Source organism: Anopheles ziemanni, chromosome 2 (assembly GCF_943734765.1).
Source record: "Anopheles ziemanni chromosome 2, idAnoZiCoDA_A2_x.2, whole genome shotgun sequence".
Lineage (NCBI taxonomy): Eukaryota > Metazoa > Arthropoda > Insecta > Diptera > Culicidae > Anopheles > Anopheles ziemanni.
The window spans coordinates 20,157,501-20,178,702 of NC_080705.1; the positions used below are offsets into that span (position 1 = coordinate 20,157,501).

The following is a 21,202-nucleotide window of genomic DNA, read 5'->3' on the forward strand; positions in this document are numbered from 1 at the left end:
CGTTAATCCCGCGAGCATCGGAATGCACCGCACCTATGACAGCTGTCGGCGTAGAGGTGATTAACGCCCAGCAAACTGCTTCCGCCGCCGCTCGCCTTCAGACTGTGCTCGCACGTGTCCGTGCAGGAGATGCAGGTCCGGTGGTTGACGATGTTGTTGTTGTTGCTGTTGAGCTGGCAGGCATTGGAGAGGTCCGGGCTGCGCTCCCGCGGAGGGCCCAGAAACCGGGCGTTCTGGTGCTGCCGGGCGAGAAACAAAAACGGCGGATAAGCAAAGACACAAAACAAACAAACAAACAAACGTAAGTAGATGAAACAAAAGTGAGGAAATAAGGGGCGGCCTCCACGTGGATTAAACTCCCCTAAACGTAGCAACTTTTTTTCCCCGTCAAGCCTAATCAGCATAATGCTTAACCCGAATGCACCTCGTTGATCTCCGATTACGTCAATTATACGTCATCTACGCGAAATACGATAAATATTTGCATGCATAATGCCATTCCTAACGAGTCCACCCCATTCGTCGGCTGGCTATCGAATATTTTACCAAATAAATTTCTAAAAAAACATAGATTCACAACCCTTCCATCAAAATCCTTCCTTTTCTTTTCATTTTTCTGCCCAAGCGTCGTTTTCCATAATTCTTACCACGCCGGGGTGTGGGGTTTTATTTTATTTTCTTCGAGCGTTATTTAAACCCGTAGGTGATCATTCTTTTTCTCACTTCCAAACCGACTACGGACGCGGTTTTCCAATGTGTGTCTGCTGCAAAAACGTAAAAACCAACCGAACCGAACCGAGCCGTTCAGCCCCAACGCCGCCAGACCGTCAACGGGTGCAGAATTAAAATAATTGCACATTTACAAATCCACAGACATACACAACACCGCATCGGGGCTCAACTGCATAAACGCACCCCCGGTCGGGCACACGCGTGGAACCGAGAAAATGCCCGCGAATCTTCCCCCACTTTGGAAAAAAGGCGAGGCGAAAAACTTGGTGCTTCATTTCTCTCTTTCACACTTATGCGCCCCTTTCCCCGTGGGGCTCTATTCTTTGGCGATGCAAAAACCCGGCCCCGATGGAGACGCGAAGGAAATGCAGCAAAAATAAAACCGGCCCCGCAAGAACGGCAAGAAATACAATTGCAAATGCTCGCAGTAGGCAAACGCACAAAACGGTGTAAACGGATCCTTTTGCCCATTTCCCTTTTGCAGCTTGTTTCTGCAAAGTATTATAAAAATGTCATGCACCAACGAGCTGGAGCAATTTTTTTCTCTTGCATTAATACTTTTCTTACTCTGGACGAATTTGGAAAACATAAAAGTTTGATGGATGAACCGTGAACCCCATCTGCGCGAGCTCTTATCATTGACAGTTTAACAAATAAAACGAAAATTAAACTATGGCCATGCTCGCGCATAAATTCGCTGTATAGCATAGAGGAGAAAGCACACTCGAAACTTCTTATGCTTTCGAGAACGTCTGCGCCCTTACCCGCGACCGTAGATAAGCGGTCGTGTGCATGTTTTTTTAAATTAATTCCAACACAGGGTGAGAGTGCTTCCACCGAGCAAGAGAGTGTATCACTCGTGGAAAGGATTTTAAACATGACAACCGAGTAAACAAAACAGTCACAAACGTCTCAGTTTCAATTTAGGAAGGTCTCGGTGGCATCGCAATAAAAGAGGATGTACAAAATAGGTTCACGATTCAAGTGGCCCATCACGGCCGAGGGCGGCACAGATCAGACGGCCATATCGGTCGGCCACAAATCGGCAACACGCGGTACGCCCCTTATCTTGGGCCATTCAGGCACCGCAAATGCGCCGTAACGCGCACAAGAGCGACCTCAACCGTCGGAGGCTGCTCGTAAAGTCGACGCGCGTGTGTGACCCACCGGTCAATCTTCGGGGCAGGACTTTCCTACCACGCGGGGAACAAAAAACACACTTCACGATCAAATTGATAATCGAATGGGTGAAGAAGATTTGTTTTCTATATTCTATTTTTTCGATGATGCTGCTACTTGGAACGCGTACAGTACGTGTTGGAAGCTGACGGAGCCAATGTTTCCGGGGGAAAAAGGACCACCCGGACCACATAAAAACAAAACAATCTATTTTAAGGCTACCGGAATCGGCCCGAAAAATCACCAGCAAAAACGGCCAACATCGGGATTATTGAAAAGTGACGCATTTTAGACTAATGCGGTCGTTTGGTGGAGTAGTCCCAATCTAATGAACCGTCTCAATCAGACCTGCGTTTGTTTTGATGTCGATTTTGGGGGATCGCTTCCGAACTCGACCGTTTGGCGTTACTCAACCTTCAAGACAAAAAACCGATTGCTTTCTGAGGGGACAAAAAACTCGACACTTTCTCATGTCACACACGGCGATGGCCCGATTCGACCGTCTTGACCTGCAACAACCACGTGCTGGAAAGTTCTTCTACCCACGGGAACGTTTTTCCTTGCCTAACCGTCTTCCAATTCCTGAAGCTTATCTCCCGGGCGCGGCACCAAAACACTGACCTATGTTGATGATGCTAGCCAACGGCTCATAAGTAAAAACTAAGACGTGAAGACATTTTTTTCGAGTGCGTGTCTGATAGTAGCGTCTGGAACAAATCGAAGCTGAAACGATTCGTGATTTATGCCGTTTCCGATAGCAACACTCGAGAGGGGTGACATGAAATATCATAACTTGTAAAGAACATTTGAAAGAAGTAGGTAAAATCAGGAACAGCTCTCTTATTTTTGACAGTTCTTAATCAATTTCTCAGGAGATAACGTATGAAATAAAGATAATCGAAAGGACTATCCTTTGGTGCGTAACGAGAAGAATTTAAACTCGGTGTTTCAAACTGAATAATAAATCACACCCGGTCCTTATGATTACGCGCCCAACCGATGTAAAACTATCAGCAGTTAATTCCCACACATGCATGTCACAAAAATTACTGTCAGCAGAAACGCATAACGTTTGCATTACAAAACAAATCCCCGGAACGTCGCAGTTGCTCGCACAATCGAACAAACAAACATACCAAGCAGTCAAGCCCGTTATCAACCGAGTGTAACGCTAATTAATAATAATCAAACTGGCATGCATGTAATTTCACTTCAATTCAATCAATTCCCCGCCGCAAAAAGGGGTTTTCCTGCTTTTTGCACCGTGCCCCGTGGCCGCCTATAGACCGAGTACTCCAGTCTGACAGGGGCGCAAATTAGTGTCACATGTGCGTCACATTTCCATGCTCCGTCGTTGGGAAAATCTCCATGCCCGTTTCCCTAATATCTACCAAGTAGTTCCGTACACTTAATTGCCACATCGGACGGCTCATGGACATCTTGCTGGACAAGGACCCGAAGGAAACGGGTCCCATCTGGACGCCCGGTCTTCTTTCCACCGCGATCGATAGCTTCTAATGTGTCAACTTTTTCCTACCGGAATTTTCCCGAGCGCCAACCAACCGAACACGAAACATCTGTTCCCGTGTGCGCCACCATGTTCTAGAAAATGAAAAATGGTGTTCCGCCCCGCCAGGAGCGTGTCCCTCTCTCTCTCCGGTTCGACTCGCTCCATTTCTGGTTAGTATTTTTATATTCGGAATAAAAATATTTCGGGGGAAGCACCGCGTTAAGCGCGTCCCCGCAAGGAGAAACCACCGCTGGGGGAGGTGGAAAAACCAAACAAACACACATCGGGGATCGGGTGAAAAATAAAACTACAACCGGCAGTTCTAGCCAAACCCAGTTCTACCGCGAACTTGTCGCCGTTTGAAGCCGGAAGCCGAGCAGAAGAAAAATCACCACCGTACATCCATATTTATATAAATAATTAAATGACACTTCACAAATATTTGTCTAACTGTCTGTTTTCGTGCTGTTTCAGTTTTGTCATGCTCGTGTAGACCCCTCCCCGGTAACCCCCGGCGTAGTATCCCCCCACCAGCTCGAGGATTCCTTGGCTCGGGTGCGAGGAAAAGTGTCGTCTCGCGGAGCCAGAAACGGTGCAGCACAAATCAAAGTTAAATAAGGGGTGTCCAAATGTGATTATTCATCGCTTCTGCTTCTCCGGCTTCTTCATGTTCGTTCGCGTTCGCTGTGGATCGCTTCTTCCGGATGCGTGGTCAAGACGACATCCGGCAGTGGAAAAGCCTGCCAAAACCCAAAGCCAAGCGCTCCCTTTTTCGCAGGTGGTTCGCAGTTGGTGGCAAAAAGCAGCAGCGCGCCAAGCCGAGCTCGAGCTCGAGAGGCACTAATGAGTATTGTTGAGATTGCGATCGCACAATTTGTGATGTGCGCTACATTGTTGTTGATACTACATGCCGCAATGGCACATAAGGTTGTAGTTTGGGAAAACAAGGAAATTTATGCGCGTATAAATTATGTTCGTTCTTCAGCTGAAAGAAGTTAAGGTTTGATCTACATTAATTTACTCACAAATATTATCAACCATTCCCTCATGTTTTTTTTTCAATTTCAAATTTTTAAACTCAACTGTGATTTCAAAATGATCGTCAAACTCTCAAAACATTACTTTTAACAAATTTTTAATTCCCTTCCTTTTCGGCCGTTTTCCACACGGCCACTGTCATTTCGTTCGTCATCTCCATCCAATCTCGCATTCCGGACGACATCAAACCACTCATAAATTCACACAAAACGCGTGCAGCAAACGGCGTGTCCCACCGCCACCCCGGGAAAAGCGCACCGAGCGGGAAAGCGAGATATTGTAATAAATCTTGCGCGATGGTATAAATCACAATTTTCCCTCTCGTTACTGTCACACTCTCGGGTGAAGGTGTGAGCCGTATGTGCGGACCCGTACCGGGACAGGTTTTAAATGGCTTTTTATCCCGACCCGACGACTGTCACCGGTCCTCCCGATCTTCCAGCGACGGCCGGATTTAGTTTTATGTTGCACCGAAGGTTGCTCCTCCGATTTTGCGCCCGCATTTCCGACGCATCCGCCGGGGAGAGAGCGCCAGAGAAGTGCAGTTATTGTTGTGCTTTGTTCACAAGGAGTAATAAGATATCTGAGCGTATGGGAAATATGTAGTGAACCAGAATTAAATACAGACTAGCGATAAAAGAATTCCACTTCCATTTAAATATAAAGTAGATCAATTGCATTCCACGAAGCAATTTTCTGCAGAAAACATTGTAGCATCTGAGTCCTAGATCGAAAACGTGCGACTAATCGTTATTTCTCGCTCAGTATGATAAACATATTTCATACTCCTGCATGTCGCAGATCACACACAAACACATACACAATGTTCGTCTCAGCAATAATCGATATTGATATTTCCAACGCGCATCACGTTCCATCGATTACGGATCATTCCCATGGTTCGGTGCTTATGCAACTCCTTTTTTTTCCTCCATTTACGCCACATCGACCGTCAGCCTCCATAAAACATATTTATTTCTTCATCGATCCCACCCCTCCGTACCTCCGTGTACCAGTTTCATGTCACATTTGTGCCGCCTGAAAGGGATGCGTGTCTGCCCAAACCCTTCGTCCCATCGATCAGCTTAGGGCCATCCGAAGTGTAAGTAATTTTTTATTTTTAATTTCGCACCACCACCCCCCGCTCCATTCATCGTTGGCCTACTTTTTAACCTTTTTTTCTCACTATTTGCAAGGTACAACCAAAAACAAACCGAACCAATGCTGGCGCGGATGGCGCGACATCGGTTTTGGTCACATCGGTCGCGACGTGATCGCGCGATTTTCCGATTTTTCTATTGGTCATCGATCAATCACGCGGCCCGATCACGATCACACCGATCACGCTGAGGAAGGGGGGGGGGGGGGAGAGGTGGTCGTCGAGGGTTGGCATCCATCACCCTCCCTGCACCACAACCACCATCGGCCACGATCCATATTGGTTCGTGTGTCGTGTGTCGGTGTTCACCAAAGAGGAAAACGGTGCTGTTGCAATACGCCAGCCTCCGCCCCAAAAAAGGGTCACCGGCCAAGGGAAAATCGAACCCCTCCCCCCCCCTCCCCTCACGAAGCGGTACGTTATCAGCGTTTATGGTCAAAAGCGCTGGCCGGCTCCACCAAAAGCCAGCGACATAAATAAAGTACGCATCGGGTCTCTCCGGGCCGCTTTTTTCCCATTTTCAATTTCATCGCCTTGTGTCACTTGAATCGTTCATCCTTTCAAAGACAACGAACGGTGCAAAAGCACACCATACAGCAAATGGTGGGAAAAAAAGGCAAAAGGGCGCACACACCGCACGCTGGGGCGGTGAAAAATTCCGATCGCGATCATCGGCAGTGGCAAAAATAGTGCACCCGCCAAAGGAAAACCCTTGCGTAATCGGTACGGTTTGATCGCGATTTTTACCCCGCGATCCTTTTCCACGTCCGAATGGAGTTTCATATTTCCCTCTCCCACCACCCTCCCACCGAGCGCCGGTTTTTGCCCCCTGAAAACCCCGTCACACAGCACTGATGATTCGGGCCGCGCGCGATGATTGCGATGAGATGCATCTCGCGAAAGATGCTGTCGCTCATGCAGCGCGAAAAGTGTGCCCCGTGTGGTTGGGTTGGGAAAAATTGGAAGCCGAGGGAAAACGGGTACCAACGATCCGGCGCGCGCGTTGGCGGTGCGCGAATAAACAAACAAACAAATAAACAAAACGGCCCACGAACGATGCGACATACACACACGCACAACGGGGTGAGTAGGGGAGAGGGTGGGGAAATGTTTGTCCCATTCCGAACCCCGCGCGGAATGCTTTTCGTACGCGCATTTTCATCTGCGCGCCATTTCTCCAAACGATGCGATGCGCCACGCGCCGTCTACTTTCCATCGACTGTTTCCCGGGAAATGTCAGCCATCCGGCACCCGCCCGCTCTCCCACCGCATCCCACGGTCGGTGGAAAACTGAGCCCTCAATTGGCCCTCGACACGGCGCGGAAAACCCGCCAGACACATCGCATACGATCACCGCGTCCAAGAGATGATCTCGATCGTCCCCAAAACTCTCAAAGCAAGAAAGAAAGGAAGAAATCTCCCAAAAGTCGTCCGAAAAGTAACGAGTCATCTAACCCCGGAGCATATACGCAATTAGGCAGCCGCCGCTGGGTGAAAAGCGGCCCCAACCCGGGGAGCGGGGGAAAAACACCATCGCCGGGTGCGATCGCGGGGGGGGAGACAGTTTTCCACGATAATTAGCGGTGCGTTCGCTTTGTGCTAGAACTTCGCGAGCACGTGGCCTTTGCGCTGGCGAGCTGGAAAATGATGACGATCGGGTTTCCCAAACGAACCAGTGCAAACGCGTTTTCCAAGCACGAGATTTTGATGCCGCATCGTTTCACTTTTCACGCAAAAGGCGGCTTGGTGCGCTGTGATTCCCGGACTTTTTCGATAGAGTTCCGGAGGCTCTGAGAAGTATTGCAAGTTGTGAAATCATGCCTTTGTGCAAGCTCACTGTTTACAAACAAATGAACTCGACGACAAAAAAGGCAAACAAGCAACAAAAACCCATCCTCATAAATCCTCTCCGACTACCGATGATGAATCGAAAACAACGACACGCTAATGCGCCCAAAACGGTAGCCCTAATCTATTACGAAAACAAATAAATTATTTGCCCCATCAAAGGATTCAATTACCGAAGGAGCCACCCAAGAACGCACCCAAGATTACTCTAGGGACTATTTTCGGACCCTCGGTGTACCTTAGCAAAAAACAGCTCCATTCGAGCGACAAACCAACAATAGGTTACACGCTTACGCTACCGACTGACCTTTCAGTCCACTAATCTTAATTATCACAACAAACTTTGGAGTCAAAGGTAGAGCGGTCTCTTTGTGGTGAGTGATTCAGGGGAAGCAAAAACCAACCGGGAGAAGTGCGTAAACAACGTGGCTTAAGAAAAACAAGCCCCTTACATTTGGGGGGATTTGCCGGTGCATGCGTCAAGCTTGGGAAGTGAATAAATCTCACATTCCTTGCACCACCACTTCACCTCCCGATGGGCGCAACGAATCTTTGATCATGTGTTTGATTGGGGGGCTTCTATTTCGGGGCATTTCGGAAGCCGCGTTTGTCAGCGAACCGAAGCTGCTGTGGAAAATGTTTTACCAAGACGAGGTGAACAACAAATGGAAAGGGCAAAAAGTCAAAGGTAGACGTCACTGAATCCTTTCGCCACTATCAACGCAAGCTGTTGCTGTGAGGCACCGGAACGGTCGCCAAAAGCCGTCAAAAGTCACACCGGAAAGAGGACGCGTTTTATTAATTTAATTAGTCCGCACGCACAAGTGTGCCGATGGCAGAGTGCGGTATGTGAACTTGTGCACCCGGAACGGATGTTCGGTGCGAAGGCACAATCAGTCGGGCACAAGCTGAGGACGATGTTCTAATCTGCCTCGCGCACGGAGCTCACCAGCGGCGGCCTAGGACAACAAGGCGCGAGGTCGAAGATCCTGTTAAGAATGTGTGGTCGATTTTACTCTCTATCGCCTCTTTAATTAGGAGTTTTTCAAAACCCCAAAACCCCGGAGGCACGTGGTTTATGTTCGTCTAAAATTTATTTGCACTGATCAATGAGATTGCCGCAACGCGGTCGAAACCCCCGACCTACCTAACACCGAAACAACTTCACCCGGGCCGCGCTAAAAACACGGCCGGCTTCACACCCGACACCCGATATGCTTTCGCACATGCCAGCGGGCTGCCCTTGGCTTTGGCCGGTGGTCATTAGCGTTTGCCAAAACGGCTTCATGCTCGCTTGTTATTTCGCGGCTGATAACGGACCACCGATTGCCACCCAACGAACATTGGTTTTGCCTAGGTCGGAAACAAGCGCGGTTGGAGGCGAAGACAACCAAGATGGAAAGTAAGACGGAACTTCAATCGAAAAGACATCAACCCGAATCGGCCTTTGACGCGCTGGCGTGCAAATTATCGCATGCACATGGAATATTGTTTTGGTTCACTCTTCCTGTGCAAATTTTAAGCGCGCGTGTGATGTTTTCCTTCGCACAGGATTTGCTTTATTTTGTTGTTGTTGATTTCCTCATCAAACACGCTTTCATAATCTAGTCTTGGGGCAAAGTGTGGGGCATGATAATTTTTTTTTGCCTCCTCACACACCGATGGTGTCTATTATTCGCCGGTTAGCCTTTTATTTTATTTTTTCGTTTTGTATGTCCCCCTAACGATTAGCTGACCTCATGTCCGATGGTCGTTATCATGTGTATTTGTTTCCATCATCCCGTGACACGTCGAACACGACAATGTTGCCGACTATGCTGGGGATGGCAACTGTTTTTTTCCCCCTCGCCCCGGCATATTTCGGCAAACCTTTTCGGCAGGCCTAATAAGAACAACGTTGTCCGGGGACCGGGTCTCATTATCCCAAGGACAAAAAGCGGGTCTGTTTGCATTCGTTGAGAAGGTAGTGTGGTTTTTTTTCGGACCGGCGAGCTTTATCAGTGGCCGATGGCTAATGCACGGCTTTATTTTGACAGATGCCTCTTTTGGGGGCCGATAAGGGAAGTCCATAAACCCGCACTGCAGCATCCGCTGGCAGGCTAGATCCGTCTTTAGGGGTTCCTTTGCAAAATATTGGGACTCGAGAGCGTTGGAAGTCATTAGAATTTTCATAGCGCGAATGTCAGCGGCGCTCATTACTCCGGATGTTCTCATCAATTAAACTAATTATGACACGAACTGAAAGTGAACTTGCGATATCAGAAGACTGTGTTCTCGGTCTTCTATTCTCTGTCTTGTTCTTAAAGGAATGTCAACGGACAATCAAAAGTGCAGAACTAGAAGAAATACCGACGGTATTGTTGACTACTCCTCAATTGCTTCAAAAATCCTTCAGCTCAGTTTCAACCGACTTCTCGTTCTTCAACTCCTTGGAACACAAACAAACACACACACACACACTTAGGCCGGTGGAAGACACTTACCCAATGCATTACCGGGCGCTCCTCCGTGCACACGCCCATGTGGGAGATCGGTGGCTGGTTGATGTTGTTGACCGGTACTACTCCCAGCGGGGTCCTCGCACCGGGCACCCCGTGTTCCGCCGAATGCAACGTCACCGTAGCCACCGTGCAGCGCGTATTCACGAACCCAACGTCCACGACCGGAAGCACCACAAACGTTCGATGAGATCGTCGGGATAAATGCTCGAGTTTTCCTTTCAAACCTTCACCATGGCCGCGGGGAAACAGCCGGAACGGTGCACCATTCTTGGGCGGACGCGTTTTCCACGTTTCCTGTGCGAAATCTAGACACTTTTCCACCACCAGTCTAACACCACTTACTGAACAGTCTTGCTGTCTTTGCCTGCTTCGATGGAAATCGGATTGGTTTGATTTGGGCTACTCCAACTTCTTGAACCAACAAATGTTGTTAAAACGGTATAAATGTGGATTCTTTTAACACACCGTTTTCACTTCACTTTGTATTATTGTTATAATTCCTTTTTCAAGAACCTTTTACTTCTTTCAGCAATGTTTAACTTTGCATACCGTTTAATAATTTTATCCGTTTTTCGCTTGCAAATGTCACTCGCGATTGATTTTCCACTACTTTCTTAGTCTCGATATCGCGGTGTACTCCCGAAAAACTCCGGGCGAGATTGGATCGATCCGATTGACATTCATCGGGGCCTTCTAATCCCTTATCGCGCAAGGATGCTGCTCGAGCAGTCAACCGGAGAAAGAACACTAACACTCACACACACACACACGCACACACGAACACCCACGTCAGTTTGTGACGCGTAAGCCACAAATCAATGCCTTCGTTTCGCGGCTTCCTGCTGCGGCCGGGGGGAGTTTAGGGTGAAAACTCCCACCACGGGGTGGCCGGGAGAGGGTGTGAGAAAAATCGAACCCAAACGCACAATCACACACACACACCGCACCACTTGCACCACAGTAAAACGCGGCCGAAAAATCGAAAAATCACACACCAAACTCACGACCCGGCCAAACAAACTCCCGGCCTGCGGAAGGAAAAACAACAAACACCCCCCGGAAACCCGATGGGGCCGGAAGTACGTACGCGGTCCCGCGGCGGGGCGGCGGGCAGCGGGCGGGATTCTCGATTCTCTATCTTCGGAGCGACCGACGGCGACGGCGGCGCATGCGTTGCTTCAACGCTGGTGTCTGTTTGAAGAGCGCGGCACAACTGGTCGCATGATCGCGCAAACGGCAACATCATCCGCGATCCCTTCGGTCGGCGGCTGCCGGGGCGCACACGCACACATGCGGCCCGTGCCCACAAAGTAGGCGGTCCGACGCGGGCCGTGGCAAAATGGTTTCTGTGCCCGTGTGTTCGTGCGCTCGCACCAAAACCGGCATCAAAGCAAACCCTCTCGTGCCATCTCGCTCGTTTGCCCGCGTTTTCCATCGAAGAAAACTCATCGTTTTCTTCCTTCTCTCTTTCTTTCTCTCTCCCTCTCACTCCCGCTCGGGGTGTTTCTTTCTCTTTCTCCGGGGAGGGAAATGCAACGACCAAAGGGGCATCACCCTCGGCACCCGGCTTCGTCCTTTCTTCTGCACCTTCGCGCATAAAAACGCGAATTTATGAGTGTACTAAACAAAACCACAATTATATGAATGAATTTTCGTTTTTATTGTCGCTTCGGTGAGTGACGAGTTGCTTCTTGTTCGTTTTGGGTTGTGCGTTTCATCCCCCTCTCGCAACCCCACCGTGGACCGGGGGGGATGAAGTTTCCTTCTCTTTCGAAGTTTTGTTTACACTGTATTTCCTTCTCTTTTCCATCATCAACCCTTTCATTACGCTCTATCTCTCGCTCTTTCCCTCTCTTTCCTGCTAGTTGTTTTTTTATGTTCGGTAGCATAATGTTGTATGCTGCGTTGATATGGCGTAGTTGCTCGCTCTTTCCCTCTTCTTGTTTTTTTATTCATTTTGTCCGACTATCTGAGTTCCTTTAGTTTACATTTATTCCTTTTTTTGTGGCCCTCTCACGTTTCCGATGTCCATGCTGGGAAGCTCAAAAGCCGCGCTGTAACATTTGACCAGTGTCCTGCGGGTGGTTAAGGTCGTCGGAAGCACTGATTCTCGGGTTGCGAACTCATCTTCGCCGCACAACATCCTCCAAATCGAAGATCTCTTTCTCCCTCGCTCGATCCTTTCTATGTCCCTCTTTCGTTCTTGCCGGTGTGTGTACGCTTCCGTCACACGAAAAACGTGTACGTCAACGCCGGGGTTTCAATCCGCGGTTGTCGTCCATTCGGCAGCCGGCAGAAGCGCTCGTACTACAAGGGAAGCAATTTATAAAATGAGATAAAAAAAGACTCGTTTGCTTCACCCCGGGCTATCGGTGGTTTGCTGTTGACTTGTTTTATTTGTTTTACTGTTTCGAAAATGTTGATGCTTTGTTAGGTAGCGTCTTGACTGATTTCGTTATGGTTTCAACTTTTTCACAGAAAATATTTACAAAGAGTTCATTCTTGAAACTATGACGATTAGAATATCATTTTCTGCTTTATTTTCATTTTCTCTTTCATATTAATTTAGTTTCATTATTTTCCAAAAACAATCATGTCACATAAAGTACACTAACAGGACTTTGATAAATATTCGACTATTTGCCTTCCTTGGGCACCTAAACAAGATGTATAATATATCTTCTCCGTCCTTCCTTCAACCGAGACGAAGAATGTTCGAAGCAACCAGAAAAAACGAAGGAAACATTCTTATCAATCACTCCTAACGAAGGTCTTTTATCATAGGATGACATACAATTTGAAACCTTACCTTTGTCACAAACCAGCACCGGGGAAAAAAAACTCAAAAAAATTGCCATCCCAGGCGACATTTTTGATGGTACCGTTTTCCCGCAATGGATTCCCATACAACAGAAAAAATTTCCAACAATCGTACGAACAACAGGGTTTGTTTGGCGATCTTTGTTTTCCATTCCGTGCCATTCCGGGTCATCAAATGACAATAAATATTGGTCCAACGTGGTCGAGACGACATTTTGGTGTCTAGTTGAACAGCGATGGGGGAAGCATTAAATTCGGAAAGTCACAACACCAAAAAAAAAAGAGCTAAGACCCGTACTAATAGACGCAACCGGTGTACGCAGAGCAACCGAACCGCGAGAAACTCCCCAACGGCTGGATTCCAGTGCATAAATATGTTCCTTTCGCCCTCCCCCACCCTCCTCCCGGTAGCCGCTCTAATGATCGTCGCCGGTCACTTCCTTGGCCGGATCGTAATTTATACCTCTAATTTCATGCCACCGGGCGACATGGAGGCGGAGACGCTAATAAACCAAAGCCCGCGCTTGGCCAGGGTTGGGGCCGGAGACAACATAAGAGAAATACAAAACCGCCCGATCACCTGGACCTGAACCCGACCGGCAGCATCGCAACCGATCAAACGGGGGTTGAAAGAATGTCACAAATGTCGCAAATATTAACGTTAGGTCCAAAACATGGCGCATATTGAGGGGAGGGGGGAGAGGAGAGCGGAGGAGCGCGAACGCGAAGAACTAAAACGGAAAAACAGAAATCAACGTCCATCAGACATCATTCGGGCGCTGAATGGCTTCATTTGGTGTCCGTTTTTATTTCCCCACCAGGTTGGAATGGAAAAGCTTCGGAAGTCCGTTTCCACTCCCACGAGGAATATGCGGCCGCCGTTGCGACGTCTCATTTGGGATGCATAAATTTGAGCGCTCGTGGTAGCGGACTAGATTCTGGCGATTTGTATTTGAGAAGGGGAAGAGGAAAACAAACCTACCCAAATAAATTCCTCTCGCTTCTCGAGGTAGAGATTTAAATCCCCACGTTGGAGTCGTCCAATGCATCAATACCATCATCCCCCACCTTATCGTAGGAGGAGGAGGAGGGGAAGGATAAACCCCTATCGATCGTGTCAGATCGACGGGAGAAGATATCAATAACGTATCTGTCGCCAAAGCTGCTACTTTTTCCCAAACCGCCCAACCGCGCGAAGTAAGACGATACAAAATGTATGTATGGAAATTCGGTGGCATCGTTATGTCTTAATGACACGAATACTTTGGGGTTTTCTTTTTGGGCGTTCAGGGGAGAGATTATCACAAACGGACAAGAAGATAAAGAATTTACAAAAGTGAGAAAAATACGTGGGACGAACAATGTCGGATCGATTTGACGATCGATATGGTTTCAGCTACAAATCTGTTATCCTAAGCGTGTGGAGAGTGTTCGGTATCTCTTCATCGAAACATCTTTGTTTTCGACACTGGTGTTAGGTGATTGCTTGTTGCGTTTAACCCTCCTGCTTCTCATTGGAAACGAGAACGGTTTTGCGTTATCAATGCATTTTCAGAGCAAGTTGTTAATTAGGAAAATGTGTCATTTGTTTTCATTCCATCTGTAAGATCAAATATTTCTTTACAATAAATTACGAGGCACATTATTTGAAGTGTAATGAACATTAAAAATTTTGGGTAGCGACGTGTTTTTTATAAAGCAGTAAAAACTTCACTTTATTTTTGTTTGAACGCTACGGAAAAAGACCGTTTTTCCACTTTATTTTTATATTTTATCCTATTCCTATCATTTTTTTTCATATGACAGGTGTTTGTAAAATCAAGCCCAGGCTCACAGTTCCGGACTATCTCCTAAACACAGAAATCATTTATGTATTCGTCCTACTCATTGAAGGTACTAAAGAATATACAATTTTTCAAATATATGTGAGATTTTCTCCATATTTAAAACCAATAACTTATAAAAAGCCAACAAACTAGTAAAAACTACATTCTATGCAACTGAAGTACATTTTATTTGTTCAAACATGTCTCCCCTTTTGAGCCAGAATAACACCTTCACAAACCGCGACACCTCCGGCCACAAAGTTTCCCTATGAAAAGCGCACGCTTTCCAACAATAACGACCCACTCATGCGTATCCTGTTGGACGGGTTCCATGTGTGAATTTTTATTTTCCCTAGTAGTTTTTGCTCTCCATCTCTCTGTTCTATGGTTCGCCACCAACCAAAGTCCTCGACCGACCCGAAGCACTCCAACTCGAGTACAACGGTAGAAAAAAGGATTTGCGTTTTCAATTCAATCGAATGCGCACCAAAGTTGTGTGGTTACGAGCACGAGCACGAGCTGGGAAATAAAGTCACCGCAAACAACGCAATCGAATGTTGGCACTTTAAAGTTTCTATACGTGGGTTTTACATTTTTTTATTAACCTTTCCATTTACTCACCGTTTTGTGTCCCATCTTCAGTGTGTTACCATGGGAGCATATTTTCAACGGTGACAGCATGCGGACGGTAGTTGCTTTCAATCGGCACGGATCGATCACACGATCCTGGTCGGCAGCCAGGGATTCACGCGGGCCACGATCCGTGGCGTGATAAGTGTGGAATCGATTTTATTGCTTCCGAGGAACCGCTCGACGTATCCATCCATCCAGCGTCCGCGTTGCTCCTGCCGGATGATTTATAGCACTCAATCAATGTACCGCGAGATGGCTTATCGGTCTCACGGTTTTCCTCTCAGGTGGGGAGGGTTCCTCACCCGCGCAGCTTCAACCCTTCCGACGGTGTCATCCCAGGCAAAACGAAAAAAGAGAGAGAGAGAGAAAGATAGGACATTAAAATAAATGAATCAACTGCGATCCGATCGGAAGGTGACGATGGATTGCCGATCGATCGGTGTCCCACAGTGTGTTCCGAGAAGCGTTGGCCGCGGTCGGGCTTGGGTGACCGAAAAGAACCGATACCGAACCCGCCCGGTAGTGGCTCCATGTTTCTTCGGTTATCGGAGAACGATCTTGACGCTTCTGAAAAATCGCCGAAAAGTGGACAGCAAACCCATCTTAATGGACACGGAATAATGTCATCAGAGACCATTGAGTGAGGGGTAAATTGGGAAAATTAAACTACGACGAAAGTAAACAAACGGACATGAAAGTTTAAAATAAAAATTAGCGTAATAAATGTACATTTAACGTCAGTATTTTTCAACGTGGAAAATATCCACGAAACGTAGTCACCTGTGAACCAAAGCAAGCTAAAATACCGCCATTCGAGCTGTCAAAAATATCCGTTCCCATCCCGACTGGTTCTAATAACCCCCTCCACCCATCCCGCCACTAATCCTTTCACATTTCACCGAAAAGTAAGAACGTCCGCCGGCGGGGGAAAACTCAAGCGCTCGAACGCGCTATGCAGCCAGCGTAAAAACGATGTCGCGCTGCAACATCAACTTCATCGCAACATTAACGTTGATTGATTGACACAACAAAACCGAAGCGGAAAAAATACATACACGCCGCAACGGGGACAGGAAAGGGTCGGCACGCATCGGGGAGGGGGAAAGGTGCTAACAAAATTCCACCCAGCGCACGAGCAAAACCATCTCCTCCCCTCGGTAGTTCGTGTGGGAGCCGGGTTGGAAAAGCGTTAACCCACTGCACACACTAACCGAATGGGATCAGGCTTTTGCAACGAATGCAACGAAATGTGCTCTCCTCTTGGGTGAGTTTTCCATTCCGACCCTTTTAAAAAATACACTACACATACAGACAAATTTGTCTCATTATTTCAAGGCAACCCACTCATAATTATTTCACCTTCCGTTCCGGCCACGATCCGGGAAAGGTGCAGGAAAACCCACCCCGGTGTATGCAATGGGAAAATGCACCCTCACAGGCGGCGTGAAACGGGAAAACCCAGTCCCGAGCTAGAACCGATTTGTGAAGTGATTTGTAAATATCAAAAATCGAGAATCGTCGTCGGTCGGTGGAAAAACAAACGAGAGGCGGCACGTGTCAGTAGTGGATATCAGCGAAACTTCAGGTTCCATTTCCACCATCGAGGGTCCGACTTCCGTCCAGGCTTGCAGAATCCGAACGACAAAGAAATAAAACAACATCAACAAAAACAACCCGCAAAAAACTAGGGTAAACCGGAACCTTTTTTATTCCTTCCGCGCCGGATCCGGATACGGTCCAGTGGGAAAGGTGCGTACGTACGTGGACGGTTTTTAGGTTGCCGATAGTTTCTTTTCCCCCTGAACCGTTTGCACCCTCGCCGTTCTTCCCACGAGCAGAACGAGTGAATGTGAGTAAATTTCACTAAATGGCTTTTGATGATGCTCTTAATTGTTGCATAAACAATGGACCCGATACCGAACCCCGGGCCGGCTGCCGGTTATGTGAAGGGCACGTGGCGCACGCCGTGTTTCGCTGAATGGACCTCACCATCACCCCTCCGGATGAGGAGGAAAAACTAGCCCACAACAATATATTCCCTGCACAAGCATCATCGATGGTACAATATGTTTTTTTCCGCTTTTTATTAAGCTTGTTTTTCCGCTTTGTTATCCGCTTACATACAGTTCCACCGACGGTGGAGGATCTGTTACCAGAAATAACACGCCAGCGATAAAAGGTTAATCTACATAATTCCTAGCCAAATACTTGTGGGAAAGTATCGAATCGGGCAACCGCGGTTTGTTGAGGCAACGATTAATTATTTTTATGTGGTTTTCCCGATCGCAATAAAGTTGCAGATTGTGGTAGGAAAGCATCCGCATGATATGGTTTTGGTCCTTTCAGAAAGATGATTCAACCATTAACAAGAAGCAATTTTAAAACTTTTTGCTTGATTTATATTAAATTTGAACATTTTTATTTATTTTTTTACTGTTTGATTTTTTGGCTTAAAATTGTACTTCCGTTTGTTACCTTGTTTGTTTTAAAATTACAAACTGTGTTTCTTTGCTGCTATTGAAAGTTTATTCCTTTTGAAGGTTAATTTACAAACATTTCCTAGCCAAATACTTGTGGGAAAGTATCGAATCGAGTGCGCGGTTTGATGAGGCAACGATTAATTATTTTTATCTGGTTTCCCAATCGCAATGAAGTTGCAGATTGTGATAGGAAAGCTACCGTTTTTGGTTTCTGATATGTTTTTGGTCCTTTCAGAACGATGAATAGATTTAACCATCAACAGGAAGCAATTTTAAAACGTTTTGCTTGATTCATATTAAATTTAAACATTTTTATTCATGTATTTGCTGTTCGATCTTTTGGCTTCAAAATTGTACTTCCATGTGTCACCTCTTTTGTTTTAAAATTACCAACTGTGTTTCTTTGCTGCTATTAAAAGTTTATTCCTTTTAATGGTTAATTTACGTACATTTCCTAGCTAAATACTTATATCGCTTTGATTTGAGGCAACAGTTATTTATTTGTATGGGGTTTTCCCAATAGCAATAAAGTTTTAGATTGAGTTAGAAAACATCCGCTCGATTTGTTTTTGTTCCGTTCAACAAGATAAACCGGTTTAACCATCAGCAGGACATCTTAGCAGCTGAAGCTGTTATTTGATTAACTTATGTTTAAATAAAATATTTTTCTTAATTCATTAACTGATTCATCTTTTTCTACCGAAGTTATAGTTCTTCTTGACAACTTTTTAAAAGCTATTTAAAAATGAAAATGTATTTTTCTCAGCTGCGATATAAAATTAATACTTAAAATAATATATGGAAACCCCCATCTGAACATATTAGTTCCTGCTCAACCTAATTGGTTTGCTAACCAACATCCCACCCCTTCCCTTCCACGCTCCCTCCCGGTCAAAATCACTACCGATGCAAAATGATCGCCCATCCGGGCCACATACTGGACCACTTTCAACCGGTTGACATTTTCAATTAGACTCCAGTTAATCGTTCGATCGTAAAACAAAGTTTTAGACGAATAACGGCGCAACGGGCTGTCAGCGATCGAGGAAAACAAACAAACCTTCCTCGCAAATCATCCTTAACACTAGAAACACCGGACCAGTCATTTTGACTGGTCCGGTACCATTCAATAGTAATTATTTCTTAGGGTAAAATAATTCAACCGATGTTAATGCATGACTTTTACACATTCAATGGAATATTCATTGCATTGTATTCCAAAATAAAATATTCATTTAAATATTGAAATTAAGTTACGTCATGGGCAACTCTACCAGAACCAGTCATTTTGACTGGTATTTTGTTCGAATGTTGAACAGCTTGTTTCTGTGTAAAATGCTTAATCAAAATTAGCATTTTTATCAGAAATAGATTCACCAAATGCAATATAGAGTTTACTCTTTGATAAAAAAAATTGTATGCAGTTTCATCAATTTACATCATGACGGAAAGTGTAATAAGTGCGTTTTCACTTCTCATCGATGATACAATAATACAACATGTGAAAGATTTTACGGAAGCCGAGGTATTGCGTGTGTTGAAAAAAGAATGGAAGTTACCGAAAGCAAAATTAAAAATATTTCTGGGAATACTATATGCACGGGGTGCATACGAAATGAAAAATTTTAAGTTGTCTTCTTTATGGAGCCGAGAATGGGGTCCACCAATATTTGCAAACACTATGTGTCGAAAGGAGTTTGAAGAAATATTACAAACTATCCGTTTCGATTACAAAGAAAAAAGATCTGGACGCCTAAATGCCGATAAATTCGCAATGATATCCATAGTTTGGAAAAAGTTTTTTTCTGAATAGCCAAAACTGCTTCAAACCTAGGGAAAATATAACAATTGATGAACAACTATTTTCAACGAAATCAAGATGCCGATTTACACAATACTTGCCAAATAAACCGGACAGATTTGGCATCAAGTTTTGGTTGGCCTGTGATGTGCAAACAAAATACGTTCTAAATGGGTTTCCATACCTTGGAAAAGACGATAAGAAACCAGACTTTCAACCCCTAGGGGAGTATGCTGTGCTCAGACTCATAGAGCCATACACTATGGCAGGAAGGAATGTAACTATTAAAAATTTTTTTACAAGCATACCACTTGCGTCAAAATTACTACCTAAACGAACCTCATTAGTTGGCACAATGAGAGAAAACAAAAAAGGATTACCGAGCCTATGTAAGACAAAAAAGGACACCATGTCCCGTTTTTTCATCTGTTGTATACAAATCTGGCAATATGTCACTCACGGTACATTGACAACATTTACAACATTTCACGCAAAAGATTCTTTTTTTTATTTAGCAAAAGAGCTTACAGAGGAGTGGATAGAGACAAAAACTGAGAAAGCTCCAAAAAACATCTCTGGAAAAGAAGAACTTTCGAAAACAATTTCTGAGGTGAACAATTAAATTCTTCAAGAAAATGGTGTCAAATTGGATATTATAACAACAATAAACCAAAAACCATGTGTTACTACGTTTGTAAAAATTGTATGTGCTAATGAATATATGTGAGTTTTAGTTAAGTTTTTGTTGAATGATGTGAACTAAAAAAACTGAAATTGTTAAAAGAAATGATGAAGCAACTAACAAAAACAAACTTTGAATGTGGAACTCTACAAACTATTGTTTTTTGTTGTTATTTTACCTAACAAGTAAATTGTAATGTAAATTAGGTTAAAAAATATTTTCTTTTGTGGTATCAGTTACAACCAATCAATAGTTCATTCATCAAAACCTAAAATCTCAAATTTATATGAAAATAATAATCAGATCTTAAAAAATGTTTACTTTTGAACAACCAGTCATTTTGACTGGACGCGGTAGAGTTGCCTACGTTGAAAACGTGGTAGTTCTAGTGTTAAACCGGGGCGTCGGACTCGGACACAGCCGGCGATGGGAAGAAAACCGAGCGATCGCCAAACCACACACCGAATCCCCCCCCTTCCTCGTTGAAAAGCGGGTTTTGATTTACGACCCTTTAAATTACCTTAATCGCTTGTCGTACAAGCCGTCGTCATAAAACACCGATTGATAACTGGCCAGGTCGCGAGCAGGAAACCCGGCAGCCTCGGCGTCGGGCTCGGGTTCTCATTACCATACGGCGCCGCACACCGTTACACCGTTGTGACGCGTCCACACGCTCGAATTTTCCTTCCCAAGCATTGTCGCTTTCTCAAGCGAAGGAAAGGAAAGAAGCCATCACCAGCATTACATCGTCGCGATCACGATTAAGTCCAGCCAGCTTCAGGTCGATTAATCGCGCACGATCGTTCTCGGTTCAGCAGGGCGAGCCCCAAAGTTGGTTCCATTTCCCAATGTTTTCTCACGCATCCACGCCACTCCGGTGCGTCCTAACAGCTTTATGTTGCGATGGTACTTTCCCATCGGGTTTGGTGCTCTTAAAAAGGGAAAAGTCGGACTCCCGAAAACCGAACGGACAAAGATCGCCAAAAAACCGGG

At 45.7% G+C, this 21,202-nt stretch overlaps 1 protein-coding gene across 1 annotated transcript in view; it reads right to left on the bottom strand.

The window, feature by feature from the left end:
- The window catches only part of LOC131283161 (protein apterous-like), a 56,943-nt gene extending 46,955 nt beyond the window's left edge, over positions 1 to 9,988 (bottom strand). Inside the window, exons 1-2 of the mRNA XM_058312742.1 lie at positions 9,950 to 9,988; positions 34 to 239 (exon numbers count right to left, since the gene is read on the bottom strand). Of these exons, the coding sequence (XP_058168725.1) occupies positions 34 to 239; positions 9,950 to 9,988 (245 nt within the window). The remainder of the gene's footprint in view (positions 1 to 33; positions 240 to 9,949) is intronic.
- Positions 9,989 to 21,202: the final 11,214 nt, after the last annotated feature.